Source organism: Phyllobates terribilis, unplaced genomic scaffold, assembly GCF_046119375.1.
Source record: "Phyllobates terribilis strain yellow unplaced genomic scaffold, ASM4611937v1 Scaffold_11__3_contigs__length_659146591, whole genome shotgun sequence".
In the NCBI taxonomy this organism is placed as follows: Eukaryota; Metazoa; Chordata; class Amphibia; order Anura; family Dendrobatidae; genus Phyllobates; species Phyllobates terribilis.
Window position 1 is genome coordinate 129,085,510 of NW_027362771.1, and position 16,074 is coordinate 129,101,583.

At 42.1% G+C, this 16,074-nt stretch overlaps 1 protein-coding gene across 1 annotated transcript in view; it reads left to right on the forward strand.

The window, feature by feature from the left end:
• OTOGL (otogelin like) overlaps positions 1–16,074 on the forward strand; it is a 346,660-nt gene that overhangs the window by 142,594 nt on the left and 187,992 nt on the right. Inside the window, exon 25 of the mRNA XM_073651595.1 lies at positions 3,096–3,234. Coding sequence (XP_073507696.1) covers positions 3,096–3,234 — 139 coding nt within the window. The remainder of the gene's footprint in view (positions 1–3,095; positions 3,235–16,074) is intronic.

The window sequence follows — 16,074 nt, forward strand, 5'->3', positions numbered from 1 at the left end:
TGGACTATTGCTATAAACGAGATGTTATAATAAAATACTACTAATAACCCACATAAAGCAAGTAGAAAAATAAGAGTTGAGTAAGACCTATAGAGAGCATTTTCATCAGGGACTGCATCTTATAGGAAACTAAGAGCATGAGGGTTTAAAGGACATGGAATCATTTATTTGAAATAAAAGTCCACTTGTCTTTTAAAATTTATTTAAAAATAAAAAACACATTTATACTCACCTTACGCCTATTCCTCTGAAGCCATTGTTCCCCGTAAAAAAATGAAAATAAAAAACAACCATAATACTCACCTGTCCGACATACTGTCCCACGCTGTAATCCATGTCTATGATAACTGGTTTACAACCTGAACGGTGCTAAGATGCCACCGTCCAGACCGTAAGCCAGGACACAATGAGTTGCTGAGAGTGCAGCTTCAGTGACAAGCGGTGATGTCTTAGAGGGTACTGCCGGTCACTAAAGGTGCATTTCCATGGGCAGTTCACTGAACTGCCGTGACCTCAGTGGGATCACCGCTATGTCCATGTCCCTAAAAGTGGTCAGCAAGCAAAAGTGCATTTACACTACATGACTATTGTCAATGAGCGTTCCTAATAACACTTTTTTTCATGACAATCGTGCAGTCTAAACAGGCTGCTTATCAGTTGCCGAATGAGCAAAATGCTTGTATGTTGTGTAAAAGAATATTTTGGATTGCACAAAAGATCGTCTTTCTGGACAGTGCATTGTCCTGTGTAAACAGGACTCGCTCTGCCTAGAACAATGGCAATCAGTGCACACTGAGCGATCTATTACTTATCATTCATATCTGAAAGGTGGGTCTGCCTGTTTAAATGAATGCCGACTGGCAAACATGTCGCAGGTCACTTAGCAAATTGGACATGTAAAGTGAATAAACAGAAGATATCATCGCTGTGACACTTTTTCTTACTTAAGCCAACTCTTAATCACTTTAGACCACACATGTCAAACTCCTGCCGGCGGGCCAAATCTGGCCCACTGGGTGATAATATTTGGCCTGTGACGATGGCACGGCCCCCCATTATATTGTATGGAGGTCTATGGGGGGCCATCATACTAGATTAAGGACTATGTGGGGCCATCATACTGTATGGAGGACTATGTGTGGCCCATTATACTGTATGGAGGACTATGTGTGGCCCATTATACTGTATGGACGACTATGTAGGGCCCATTATAATGTATGGACGACTATGTGGGGCCCATTATACTGTATGGAGGACTATGTGAGGCCCATTATTCGGTAAGGAGGACTATGAGGGGCCCATTATTCTGTTTGGAGGACTATGTGGAGCCCAATATACTGTATGGAGGACTATGCGGGGCCCATTATACTGTGTGGAGGGCTGTGAACAGATATCAAGGTTGGCCCGCAACTTTGTCCAAGTTTTCTATTTTGTCCCTTTCTGTATTTGAGTTCGACATCCCTGATTTAGTTCATTATTTTGCACCTACAATCTAGTGCATACCGATACTAAAACTGGCACACTTACCGTATTTTTCGGACTATAAGACGCACCAGACCATAAGACGCACCTAGGTTTTAGAGTAGGAAAATAAGAAAAAAAATGTAAGCAAAAAATATGGTCATGATCCACTGTTAAGGGGGAGGGGGTCTGTTGCTGACACTGTTATAGGGGTAATGTCAGTGGGCACACGTGACCGCAGAGTAGCTGCAGGAGCCGTGCTGTGGCTACACTGTGCGCGCTATTAAGGAAAATGAATATTCACTGCTCCCCACGCCCATGGGCATGGGGAGCAGTGAATATTCATTTTCTTTAGCAGCGGGCACAGTGTAGGCTGCAGCAGGCGGCTCCTGTCTCCTGTGCCCCGCTCCTCCGCTGCTGCTGCTCCCCCCACTCACCCCACCATCCGCAATATATATATATATATATATATATATATATATATATATATATATATATATATATTTAGATGATAAGACGCACCCCCCACTTTCCTCCAAAATTTTGGAGGAAAAAAGTGTGTCTTATAGTCTGAAAAATACGGTACTTTGGGGCTAAAAAAGTGAAACCAATTCTGGTGCAACAATAGTAAATGTAGACAAGTCTGTTAATTCTTTGACAGGTTTACGGGGAGTTTAGGGAAGGAGGATGCCCTATGCTACTTTCTAAGAGTGCCCTCCCTCGACCATATAGTATAGTGTCATATAATGTGCAAATAGCCATATTTTACAGATGCTAATTATTAGTGGCATTGCCAAATCTATCTTCACAAGAATGTTTTACACTTGAGACTGAAATTGGGCAGGATGGTAACCTGTGCAAAATTACTCATTGGTACCCCCTAGAAGGATTCTAGTTATCCTTAAGGATTCTATGCCGCTGCCCTCAAGTCGCACTTTCCATTAACTTCAGTGCATTTAACATGCTGCCTCAACTTGAGTTTTGAGTTATCTGCTCTTTTTTATAGCAAAATCACAATTCTAAAATAGTCACATAACAGCAAGTCTGATCATTGCTGACACACAACACATATCTCTGGGCAGTCCCAGCTGGAAACTACAGCATCTTAAAGAAGCACTCCCATCAAAATGTTTTTCCTGTTAATATATTGCAATCATCATATTATATAGCACTGTGTATTTACAATTGCTTATTTTGCCTTTCTATCCAGCTAATTCTTCTCTTTTCCATTAGGTCTAAGACATCACATGATTAAGAACGGACTAGCTGTATCATTCTAAGCTCTATGTAGAAACAGGAAGTCTCTTTTCCCTCCAGGAAGTCATCATTGCAAAAGTCCCTGGAAGAGGAGAGGAGCAGAACAGCTGGGTCAGGAGTTCCAGAGGGGAATGATAAATGCGGGGACAATAGACTTTCTGTTTGTACATAGAGCAGAGAATAGAGAAGAATTAGCTGGGTAGAAAGGAAAATGAGCTATTGTAAATACACAGTGCTGTATAATATGATCATTTAAATATATTAAGAGGATAAAAACTTTGATGGAAGTGCTTTTTTAACATGAACACCATTGCAATTAATGCCAGTCTGGTCAAATGTTGCAGTGCATTAATCCATCTCTTGTTTATTCCTGGCAGTGTTTGTAAAAGAGGAATCTTTAACTGCACCAGTTACCCCTGCCCCTCAGTGTGTACTGTGTATGGGGATCGACACTATTATACTTTTGATGGTTTGGAATATGATTATGTCAGTGACTGTCAGGCATTCTTAGTAAAGGTAAGAATACAAACTATTACTTAAGTAAGTTTTGTCTTTCATGCTGTAATTTGCTGCAGAAAGGGTGAAATCTTAATTGGCTATACAAATCTTCACAAATCTTTCACTGCAAAGCTGTCACTCAAAATTGTCTGATATTTATCCAGAAAAATCTGACCATTTTCATCCATATTTTATCCCTATGACATCTATGTGCCATCCATATGTCCGTTATTTACATCCATATGACATCTGTATTGTGCCTGTTTTAAAACATCAACATTCTAAATAATTTACAAGACTAAATAAAGGTTCCTATATTAATAATTGCAATTTATTTGTAAAATTCAGATGCAATAAGGATGATCCATATGGAATCCGATTTTTTTTTTGCACACACAGGCTTGAAAATGTGAGTCTCATCCAAGATACGTAATAGACTAGTGCATGCTGTGATATTTTATTCAAGGCTACTAAGTTCATGTGAAAAAAACTAATCTGAACAGTCCTATTCAATAGCATTGCTTTGTGCGTTGTCCATGTACTATCTAATCTTAACACGAACAACACACGAACATATCATATGCTTGTCTGAACGAGCCGTAATACTTCTTCCTTTGGCTAAAATGCATGAAAGAATGTGGTTAAAGTATACCTGCTTTTGCTTAAATTTAGATAATGGCATAATCTGCTTTGACTAAAGGTTCTAGGTTGGTAGAACCTGTTCTCTCTTCTGCTGTAAGCTTCTCTCCTTCGGTGTCACCGCTTGATGTTCTCTCCAATGGATTGGATGCGTGTACTTAGGCTGGGAATCCTCTCTTCTGCTGTGAGCGTCTCTCTTTTGGTGTCACTAATGGATGTTCTCTCCAATGCATTGGATCTATGTACTTAGGCTGGGAGTTCTCTCTTCTGCTGTGAGCTTTTCTCCTTCGGTGTCACTGCGTCATGTTCTCTCCAATGCATTGGATCCGTGTACTTAGGCTGGGAATCCTCTCTTCTGCTGTGAGCATCTCTCTTTCGGTGTCACTAATGGATGTTCTCTCCAATGCATTGGATCCATCTTCTTAGGCTGGGAGTTCTCTCTTCTGCTGTGAGCTTTTCTCCTTCGGTGTCACTGCTTCATGTTCTCTCCAATGCATTGGATCCGTGTACTTAGGCTGGGAGTCCTCTCTTCTGCTGTGAGCTTCTCTCCTTCAGTGTCACTCCTTGATGTTCTCTCCAATGTATTGGATGTGTGTACTTAGGCTGGGAGTCTTTTGGGAACTTTCCTACTACTAGTGATCCATAGAGGCTCCTTCAGAACAATGGCAAGCCTAATCCAAGCAATTACCAGCCTATTCTAAATTCTCACCTCAGTGTTATACCACTCAGAATTTACACAGAGTAGGGGCAATTGTGATCATAAAAAATATAAGGAGCTTTCCACCCGAATCAGTTTCCAAACCACTATTACATTACCATTACTACATATAATCTATATACACAATACTCTGCAAACATTTTAGGCAGGTGTGCAAAAAATGCTGCAATGTAACAATGCTTTCAAAAATAGAAATGTTAATAGTTTATTTTTATGAATTAACAAAATACAAAGTGAATGAACAAAAGAGAAATCTAAAGCAAATCAATATTTGGTGTGACCACTCTTTGACTTCAAAACAGCATCAAAGAATCAATTCTTCTAGGTAGACTTGCACACAGTTTTTGAAGGAGCTCACAGGAAACTTGTTCCAAGCATCTTGGAGAAATAATCACAGATTTTCTGTGAATACAGGCTTGTGCAAAACCTTCTGTCTCTTCAGTTCTTAATGCAAAATAAATTTGGAGGTTACTATGTAACATTGGTTGTGTTTGGGGTCAATGTCTGGCTGCAGAATAAATTTGGGGCCAATGGGACACCATGTTATTGCTTGATAAATGACTATCTGCCTGTATTTCTCAGCATTGAGGACACCATTAATCTTTACCAAACTCCCAAGTTCATTTACTGAAATGTAGCGACATACTTGTATTTATAAAATAGTCGCTGGACAGAAAGTTGCACAAATGTTTTTGGTCATGTGACTTTTCTGAGAATTACTGTTATGCAACACGCTGCCATGAAGCCCCAGCCTAAATAGAAAGAAGACTAGACAAGCACACCTAACTACTGACTATATATGCCTAGTTGCTAACTACTGACTGTATACACTTAACAAAAATATAAACACAACACTTTTGTTTTTGCTCCCATTTTTCATGAGCTCAACTCAAAGATCTAAGACTTTTTCTATGTTCACAAAAGGCCTTTTTCTCTCAAATATTGTTCACAAATTTGTCTAAATCTGTGTTAGTGAGCTCTTCTCCTTTGCCGAGATAATCCACCACACAGGTGTGAAATAACAAGATGCTGATTAGACACGATTATTGCACAGGTGAGCCTTAGGCTGGCCACAATAAAAAGCCACTCTAAAATGTGAAGTTTTACAGTATTATGGGGGGGGGGGGGGAAACTAGTCAATATCTGGTGTGACCACCATTTGCCTTACGCAGTGTAACACATCTCCTTCGCATAGAGTTGATCAGGTTGGTGATTGTGGCTTGTAGAATGTTGGTCCGCTCCTCTTCGATGTCTGTGCGAAGTTACTGGATATTGGCAGGACCTTGAACACGCTGTCGTATACGCCGATCCAAAGCATGCCAATCATGCTCAATGGGTAACATGTCCGATGAGTATGCTGGCCATGAAAGAACTGGGATGTTTTCAGCTTCCAGAAATTGTGTACAATTGCAACATGAGGCCGTGCATTAGCATGCTGCAACATGAGGTGATGGTCGTGGATGAATGAAACAACAATGGGCCTTACAGTCTCGGCACGGTATCTCTGTGCATTCAAAATGTCATCAATAAAATGCACCTGTGTTCATTGTCCATAACAAATGTCTGCCTACAACATAACCCCACCGCCACCATGGGCCACTCGATTCACAACCACTCACCCACACGGAGCCATACACGTAGTCTGCCATCTGCCCTGTACAGTGAAAACCGGGATTCATCCTTGAAGAGAACACATCTCGAACATGCCAGACACCATCGAATGTTATGTCGGTTATGACGACGAACTGCAGTCAGGTGGAGACCCTGATGAAGATGATGAGCATGCAGTTGAGCTTCCCTGAGATGTTGGTTTCTAACAGAATGTGCAGGAATTCTTTGGTTATGTCAACAGCTGTCCGGGTGGCTGGTCTCAGATGATCTTGGAGGTGAAGTTGCTGGATGTTGATGTCCTGGGCTTATGTGGTTACACAAGGTCTGCGGTTATGAGGCCGGTTGCATGTACTGCCAAATTCTCTGAATCGCCTTTGGAGACGGCTTGAGGTAGAGAAATGAACATTCAATTCACGGGTGACAGGTCTGGTGGACATTCCTGCAGTCAGTATGTCAATTGCACGCTCTCTCAAAACTTGCGACATCTGTGGCATTGTGCTGTGTGATAAAGCGGCACATTTTAGAGTTTTATTGAGGCCAGCCTAAGGCCCTCCTATGCAATAATCATGTGTCTAGTCAGCATCTTGCTATGCCACTCCTGTGATGTGGATGGATTATCTCGGAAAAGGAGAAGAGCTCACTAACACAGATTTGGGCTCATTTATGAACAATATCTGAGGAGAAAAAGGCCTTCTGTGTACATAGAAAAAGTCTGAGATCTTTGAGATCAGCTCATGAAAAATGGGAGGAAAAACAAAAGTGTTGTGTTTATATTTTTGTTCCGCGTATGTTGATGTGACCGTTAGCTCTGGTCAGGAGCTACAGTATTACAATCTTAGCATGGTCCATGTTTCATGTTGATGTGACCGTTAGCTCTGGTCAGGAGACCTGGCACTCGGGCCGGGTATTACAATCTTAGCATGGTCCATGTTTCATGTTGAAACCAGCCCTATAATATATACAACTTTAAAACAAAACTGCTGGATCAATATTGTTGAACATGATGTGTGTATATTCTGCGGTTTTGCTTTGAAGTAATTGGTGCTGCTGTATATTTTCTGCAAATATATACAACACGGAAGTCTCTATTTCATCAGCCATGAAGCGATGATGCCCATTAAAGGGAATCTGTCAGCAGGGTTTTTCTATGTAAACTAAGAGCACAATCATGTAGGGGAAGAGAGCCTGATTAGATTACAGCAATGTATCACTTGCTAGGCTGTGTTTTGCTGTTTCAATGCAATCAGCCTATTATTAGGAGGAGATTACCATTACAGGACAATTTAGCACTTATAGGATAGTCCAGCCATATCCCAAGTACGGATTAGCAGCTCTCTGTCACTATATAATGTACACAGAAACCTGTAGTGTGAGTGGGGTTACATACGGATCAACATCTGAGCTCTGCTTGATCTGCAGGAGAGAAAACTGTGACTCTATCATAACCTCTGCACCTAGTAAACTAAGTAATACACTGCTGGAATCGGGGTCTCTGACCCTACATCATCATGCTGCTGTCAGATTCCCTTTAATGATGCACTGAACAAATTTTCCAATGAATTGTTAGACTATGTCTCCTATACTCACAAACATAGTCAGCTAAAATACTCCTATGCAATCAAGCTTCTGAAATCTGTATACTGGCTGCGGTGGTACATCTGATGAATAGTTAAAGCACAACTCCAGCATTTTTTTCAGTGCTGGAGTGACGCTTTAAATCTAAGTCCTATGCCCCCAGTCATATACTCACCCTCCGGCGTCTTCATAGTTTTTTTGATGCCGCTCCGGTCCCCTCGCTCCATCCTTGACAGAAGCTTCTGACTGGTCAGAAGCTACGTCACACGCTCTCAATACAAGTCTTTGAGAGCCAGAACGACACTCTCATAGAGTTATATTGTAAAGTGACCTCCCTGCAGCTCCATGAAACACTGGAGCTGTGAACAGGTCACTTTTTGCTGGAGACCGACCGGAGCGATGCTGGAAACGGATGAAGGCTGCAGGTGAGTATGAGACAGGGGGCAGGGGAATTACATTTAAAGCACCACTCCAGGGGTGCAATAAGAAAAAACGCTGGAGTGGTGCTTTAAGGCTTGCATTACAGACTTGTGTATTATACACTCTTTCTGGCTAAGTGAAAGCTTCTATTCTTTACAGCTTATTTATTCCTCTTGCTTTCTACCTAATCAGCAATGATTATGTTGTATAACCTATAACAAACACCAGGAGTAAAGCAGTCAAAATAAGATTCAATAAACTTTATGATAAAAAAGTATATATAAGATGTAAATAAAAGGAGATGTTAAAACAGAGGTTGAAATTACTACGGGTGAAAATATTAGAAAAACATAATTTCCATGAGCTAATTTACATATATGAGAACTACAGTGGGGAAATTAAGTATTTGATACACTGACGATTTTTAAGGTTTTCCCACCTACAAACAATAGAGAGGTCTGTCATTTTTATTGTAGGTACAGTTCAACTGTGAGAGACAGAATCTAAAAATAACAAACAAACCAGAAAATCACATTGTATGATTTTTACATAATTAATTTGCATTAATTAGCATTTTATTGCAACCTTTGTTTGCAATTACAGAGGTCAGACATTTCCTGTAGCTCAGCAGGGATTTTGGCCCACTCCTCCATTCAGATCTTCTGCAGATCTTTTAGGTTTCAGGGCTGTCTCTGAGGAACACAGAGTTTCAGCTCCTCCCAAGATTTTCTGTTGGGTTCAGGTCTGGAGACTGGCTAGGCCACTCCAAGACTTTGAAATGCTTCTTACGGAGCCACTCCTTAGTTGCTCTTGCTGTGTGGTTCAGGTCGTGGCTAGGTCATGCTGGAAGACCTAGCCACGACACCTCTTCAATGCTCTTACTGAGGGAAGGAGGTAGTTGGCCAAAATCTTGTGATACATGACCCCATCCATCCTCCCTTCAATATGGTGCATGCTTCATGGTTGGGACAGTGTTCTTGGGGTTGTACTCATCCTTCTTCCTCCAAACATGGCGAGTGGAGTTGATACCAAAAAGTTATATTTTGGTCTCATCTGACCACATGACCTTCTCCCATTCCTCCTCTGGATCATCCAGATGGTCATTGGCGAACTTCAAACGGACTTGGACATGTGCTGGCGTGAGCAGGAGGACCTTGCGTGCCCTGCAGGATTTTAATCCATGATGGCGTAGTGTGTTACTAACAGTAATGTTTGAGACTGTGGTCCCAGCTCTCTTCAGGTCACTGACCAGGTCCTCCCATGTAGTTCTGGCTGATTCCTGACCTTTCTCAGAATCATCCTTACCCCACGAGGTGAGATCTTGCATGGAGCCTCAGACAGAAGAAGATTGACAGTCATCTTGTGTTTCTTCCAATTTCTAATCATTGTGCCAACAGTTGTTGCCTTCTCAACACGCTGCTTGCTTATTGTCCTGTAGCCCATCCACACCTCGTGCAGGGCTACAATTTTGTCACTGGTGTCCTTAGACAGCTCTTTGGTCTTGGCCATGGTAGAGAGGTTGGAGTGTGATTGATTGAGTGTGTGGACAGGTGTCTTATACAGGTAACAAGTTCAAACAGGTGCAGTTAATACAGGTAATGAGTGCAGAGTAGGAGGGCTTGTTAAAGAAATACAAACAGGTCTTTGAAAGCCAGAATTCTTGCTGGTTGGTAGGTGATCAAATACTTATTTCATGCAATAAAATGCAATGTAATTATTTAAAAATCATACAATGTGATTTTCTGGTTTTTGTTTTTAGATTCTCACAGTTGAAGTGTACCTACGATAAAAATTACAGACCTCTCCATACTTTGTAGGTGGGAAAACTTGCAAAATCGGCAGTGTATCAAATACTTATTTTGCTCACTGTATGCTTCACAATCAATATGAAAATCTCATATATAGACAGTAGGATGATATCAATAATTTAGTAGACTAGTTTTGGACAAAAAATAAATACTAGGAGGCCGATCAGGTAGATCGTATATAAAATATATGAATGAATCTCACATCACACTGATGGTATATTATTAAACCCAAAGCTAACCACAATAAACATATTATTATAACCCTTTATTAATTTAGGGTCAGACAGCATATTTTATCCAAATAAGTTGTGAAACAAGTTTTACAAATTAGAGGGTTACAAGTATATCATATATAAAATTGAAAGCACTGATTACCAAGCATAGTAAATGTGTAGAGGAAGAAAATTCTGATTGGAGAACTCCCCAGCATTATAAATAATCAGGTCAATTTATAAAACCCCAGGACATAGTGCCTTATCCAAGGTAGATTGTGGAACAAGTCCTACAGTATGGATAACCACAATAGAAAATTCATAAATGTACATCCAGGCATCCCATTTAGTAAAACATTAGCCGTAAGGCATAATAAATATATGAAAAAAAGAGGAAAACCCTAAATGAAGGTCAAACCAAAGAAGAACACCCCTGATGCGCGTTTCACATATGGCTTCTTCTGAGAGGTAAAATCAGGGCTAACGCACCAGCTATTTATGTTAAAACTCGCCATTAAAGTGGCTGCATGCGGCACTCCCATAGTCCGTGCCGCAGCAGGAACCCCACGAGTCGGCATCTGATGTCACCTTCGCCCGCCTACACCAGATGCGTCAGGGTGTGGGCGGGCTAAGGTAAGGCCCAACAGATGCATCACCATGGAGACTGGCGGCGGAGTGGACAGTGGGAGCACACGCCACTGAAAAGTATGTGAGGTAAGTATCCTAAATACAACAATCGATCCAGGGCCAAGTGTATGTAACAATTTCTGCATCCAAGAATGGATTGCGAACATAGATGCAAAAGAGAAACATACTTGGATTGATGCAGGAGTTGTCTGTAATACTTGCTAGATACACTTGGTCCTGGATTGTTGTATAGTTAACTCATATGTTGGGTCCCTGAATTTCATGCGGGCTCGCAAGCTGAACTCACATCTGTCTCGGCAGATGATGGCTGAATTATTCATCTATCGTCTGCCTCTAACTGTCGTGTGTTAACCTGCTGAATGCCACTGTCAATCTCTGACAGCGGCATTTAGTACAGGCTGACAGAGGGCACATCATTCCACGTGCCCATCGGTTTGCCTGTGACGTGATCACGGGGCGCTGATGCTTGTAATGACGGTTTTCCTGTGAAAGCCAGCCTGTAGCTGGCGTTCATAGGAGACCGCGATTTTCGCTATACCCAGCAGTGCTGTAGCACTTCTGTGTATAGTACATGTGATTGGATGATCGCAGGATCAAGTCCCCTGAGGGGACTAACAAATACAGTAGAAAATGAAAAATAAATGTTTTTGAAAATATGAAAAAAATATAGAAAAGTTCAAATCACCCCCTTTTTGCCCCATTAAAAATAAACCAATTAAAAAATACACATATTTGGAATCGCTGCATTTGTAAAAGTCCAATGTTTGAAAATATAAAATAAATTAATCTGATTAGTAAATGGCATAGCGAAAAAAAAAATCAAAACATTGCATTAAAATGCAATAAGAGGCGATCAGATCAAAACATTGTATTTACCCTAAAACAGTATTAGTAAAAACGTAAGCTCAAGGCTCAAAAAATAAGCCATCAGACACCCCATATCCTGAAAATTGTAATCTTTACTGACATTCGTAAAATGGCGACGCAAGCAAAAAATTTTTCTTTTTACAAATTTCTAAATTTGTTTATACCACTTAAATAAAAAAAAAAACTATACATTTTTGGTATCTGCTCAGTTGTACTGAGCTGGAGAATCATATTGCCAGACCACATTTACCGTATAGTGAAGTTGGTATATTAAAAACCCAAAAAACAATTATGCACAGTTGCACTTTTTTTTGCAATTTCAATGCACTTGGAATTTTTTCCCTGCTTTCCAATGCATCACATGATAAAATGAATGGTGTCATTCAAAAATATAATTTGTCCTGTAAAAATCTAACCTCATAGAGCTATGTGGAATGAAAAATAAAAAAGTTATAGCTCTTGGAAGAAAGATTAAGACAATCAAGTTTATTTTATTATTTAAAAAAAAGACACTTGATAAATATGGCAAATTTTGTATGACAATTAGGAGAAATGTCTACTCCAGGTAATAATGGGTTGTGCTGTACCAGTGGGGAGGTCTGAAGTGTCGCTCATTAGGAGTGAGGGTTGCTCCTTGTCTCTAATAGCTAATGCATTAAGTTTGCTGGTGACATTCCTGAGTCATGAGACAGCTTGGAGTCAGCATTAGCATGCAAGCCAATGTCATGGGGATTACACGAAAAGGATAAAAGGTTCCTGCTTCCTGCCTGTTGAGATAACACAAATGCAGACAAAGCAGAGAGACAAAAAGAAGATGCTTTGTAGGACACCAGGTCTTTGTCTTAGCTAGCTAACAAGTGGGGGTGAGAAACACTCAGACACATCCATGTCTCAACACACTCCTACTGCCTCTGCCTTTGATGCTAGGTGGCTTCGCACTAATACTACAAATACCGTTGGGTGACAGCAGCAAGTTTCATTTAAACTTTAGGATAGCTGATACTTGTTGTCCCTATTCCAGTTCACCTGCATTTTGCTACATAGAGCTTGTTATTATATGTAATTAGCCCTTTGCTGTGAGATATGGGTGGGTGCAGTAGCATCTATCGCCAAACAAGAGATGCTACTGCGCATGCTCGGATCGCGGGGCCATTTTGCTGCATGGAAATTTCTTCATTTGAACCACACAATTACATATGCAGTATTTAAAATAGGAGGCAAGTCACTGAAGGATCAGTGACCTGTCCAAAACGCAGAAAGAAAATATACAACCCAAAATTTCTGAAAGCTTTGCAGCACTTTGTTAGATTCGCTAATTAGTTTCATAAAACTTATTCTAAAACTTTTTCAAGAATTCCAAAGCATTGACTAATTTACCTTATTTTTCGGACCCTAAGACACAACGGACCGTAAGACACATTCCAAATTTTGGGGTGGAAAATAGGAAAAAAAAATTTTTATAAAATGGGGGTCCGTCTTATAGTCTGAATAGGTATCTTACATGGGAAGCGAGGGTCACAGGAGCATAGTCCCTGAGGAATCTGGCGGCGGCAGAAGTGGAGCAATGCTGTGGGACCTGGGTAGGAGAAGGGGGTGACCCAGCAGCAGGGGGTTGCGGTGGTGGTTGAGAAGGATCGAAGGAAGCGGGGTCCCTCCCTCAGAAACCATGTGGCAGCAGAAGCAATGCACTCCGCTCTTCCTGACCGCCGACACCGGCCCCGCAGCATCTCACCGTTTCTGCTACCGCCGGGTTCCTAAGCGAGGGAGGGATGCTGCTTCCTGTGATCCCACGCCACCACCACCTCAACTCCCTGGTTAGAATTACGTTCAGACCCCAAGGCGTAAAATGATACATTGATATCTGTAATTTGATGTGTAATTCTAGAGAAATTCCCATTTTTCTCAATATGTAAATGAGCTGTTAAGATCTATGGGCTGGATACAGATCTCCCTGAGAATCTTTCTCCAGAGCTTATTTTAAATGAAAGGGGGCATAACCACTGTGAGATGACTCGCCCCCTGGGCCGTGGGGTACTCAGGGCCGGGCCTCTGGATGCAGATGGGGAGTAGTAGTGGCGACCCGGTCCCGTGCTCAGGGTGTCAGGCTTAAAGGGGAAACGTCTTTTCATATATGTATGGGAAGTTCCGACTACACCACCCGTGGATTGCGGTCAGGGATAACCGCCGCTGCAGTGCAGACCGCTGGGGCAGATGTAAGTGTGCAGCACTGAGTAGTATAACTCCCCACGGGAGGAGTGTAGCCCCAGGGCAGTGTAAGTGGATGATGGAGGGGATGATTCCGATCGCAATAGCCAGGAAACGGAGGCCTCTTGAACAGTTCAGGGTCTTTATTGGAGCAGGTGAGACAACCCAAAAACAGTCCCGGCTAGGAGGGGGCCTGGATGTCTGAGAACAAGTGGGAAGCCCTCCTGGTCAGGGTGAGGGTGTAGGCCTACCGTGCTCTCTGCGCTCTTTCTGGCTTTTTCTCTCCTCGTGGTGTAAAAGCCCACGTTCCTGAGCTCGCCGTGTCTTCTCGCCCGTATGGCTTGCAACTTGGGTCCCTTTCTACTCTTGGCCTGGTGCAGCTTTGCTGGTCCCTTCTGCTGTGGCGGAACCTCCAGGCTTCTTAGGCCAAGGGACATACAATCCCCTGCGGGCTGGTTATTTGCTGTAGGGCTTGGAATCCTAACAACCTCGGACACCAAAGTCCGGTAGATCAGTTTCTCTCTCAGCCAGAACAGGCTTACCTCGCCTTCCGTCCCTGGCTCGTGGCTCCTCTACTGCCACACGACCTCCTCAGCTACAGCTGAACTGACTCTCCCTTCTCTGGGACGCCTCTCACTTCAGAGACAGGTCGTCCAGTTCTCTCTAACCCTGCCCCCAGTTCCAGCTTTTATAGGGACAGCCTGCTCCCCCTACTGGCCTGGGACAGGAGGTGCTGCATGCTAATGGTCCCTAACCAGGGAACCTCCCCCTTGCTCTCAGACACAGCTTTATTAAACATTTGTGGCATCCAGGCCAGGGTGACACAGAGACATGTAATGACGCAGCTATCAATGTATCATTTTATTCAACTTTCTATGATCTACATGCATATGTAGATGGCTTAGGAGAGTTGATCCTCCTACTGACAGATTCCCTTGTAGCATATCTGGTCTGAGGTCAGAGAGAATTTGAGTAGGGTAACCAGATCTCTTCCGCTAATAAGAGGCGGACGGGTGGGCCAATCTTTGGTGTTGGGGATAAGATGTTGTTTGTCCCTTTTTCTAAGCTAGGCCAAAATGTATAGTTCCAGATAAAATCACTGAGATCTTTAACCCAGTAGCCTTTCAGTTGAAACTTCCTCCTTCTTTCCAGATACCAAATGTGTTTTGCAAATTCCTTCTTAAAATGTATTGATTGCCAGTTCAGCCTGTTAATGATCTTTCTTCACCTGTATTAGTTACAGGCAGTCTAAAATATGAAGTGTTGAAAATTCTAGATTAATGTATAGTGATAGGGTCTCTACTTCATTTGACGCATTGGAAAGTTTATGGTCTAGAGAAGAGAACTTGAGTCTCAGCTGGTGACATTAATGCTGACAACTTAGTACTAGGTTTTTCATGAAATGACTATTGAAACTTACTGACTAAGGGTCCAGAGGCCACTCTTTAAAGCCTCATTTGTGTCTGAACATGATCTTAATACCTCTTCCTTTGTCACTTGGCGGTGCTGCACTAATAGAATAGCTAGGACTTGTTGTTCCTCCTCCAGTTCACCTGTCTTTTGCTTCATATAGCTAGCTATCAGATGTAATTGACTCTCTGCTGGGTGCCATGGATGGGTGTATTCCCTATTTAAACCTCTAGCAGTCTGCCTGTAGCTGCCAGTTATAAGTTATGCTTACCCTGGTTTATCCTTCTCTCTGCCATCTCACTCCACTGGCCAGCAGCCACTCAATGAATGTAATTCAAGGGGCCCTGAGTAAGTCCAAATCCTTGTATAAGAGCTAAAGGATGAAATGGAGTGGCTTGTACAAAGCCAGTCCGTGGAAGCCCTATTAAGCCCTATAAATTGCCAGGCTACCACGAACAGAGCTCTTTTACACAATCCCTGTTAAGGTGCAGAGTCTGAGGGCTTTATAAAGGGCCACAGAAGAACATGTAAAGAGCTTCAGCCTGAGTGAAGAGTACAAATACTGACAGGGTAAATATTAACCACCATAGGGTGATAATTTGCCCCAGAAAAGGATGCATAAAGGTCCTTTTGCTGACTATGAGGATTGCAACACCAGAGGAGTCCGAGTGCTGGTGCATAATTGCAAAAGGATTGCTACTCCAGACACTGCTGGAAACAGGTGCCTGTGCGTGAGGGACTGATA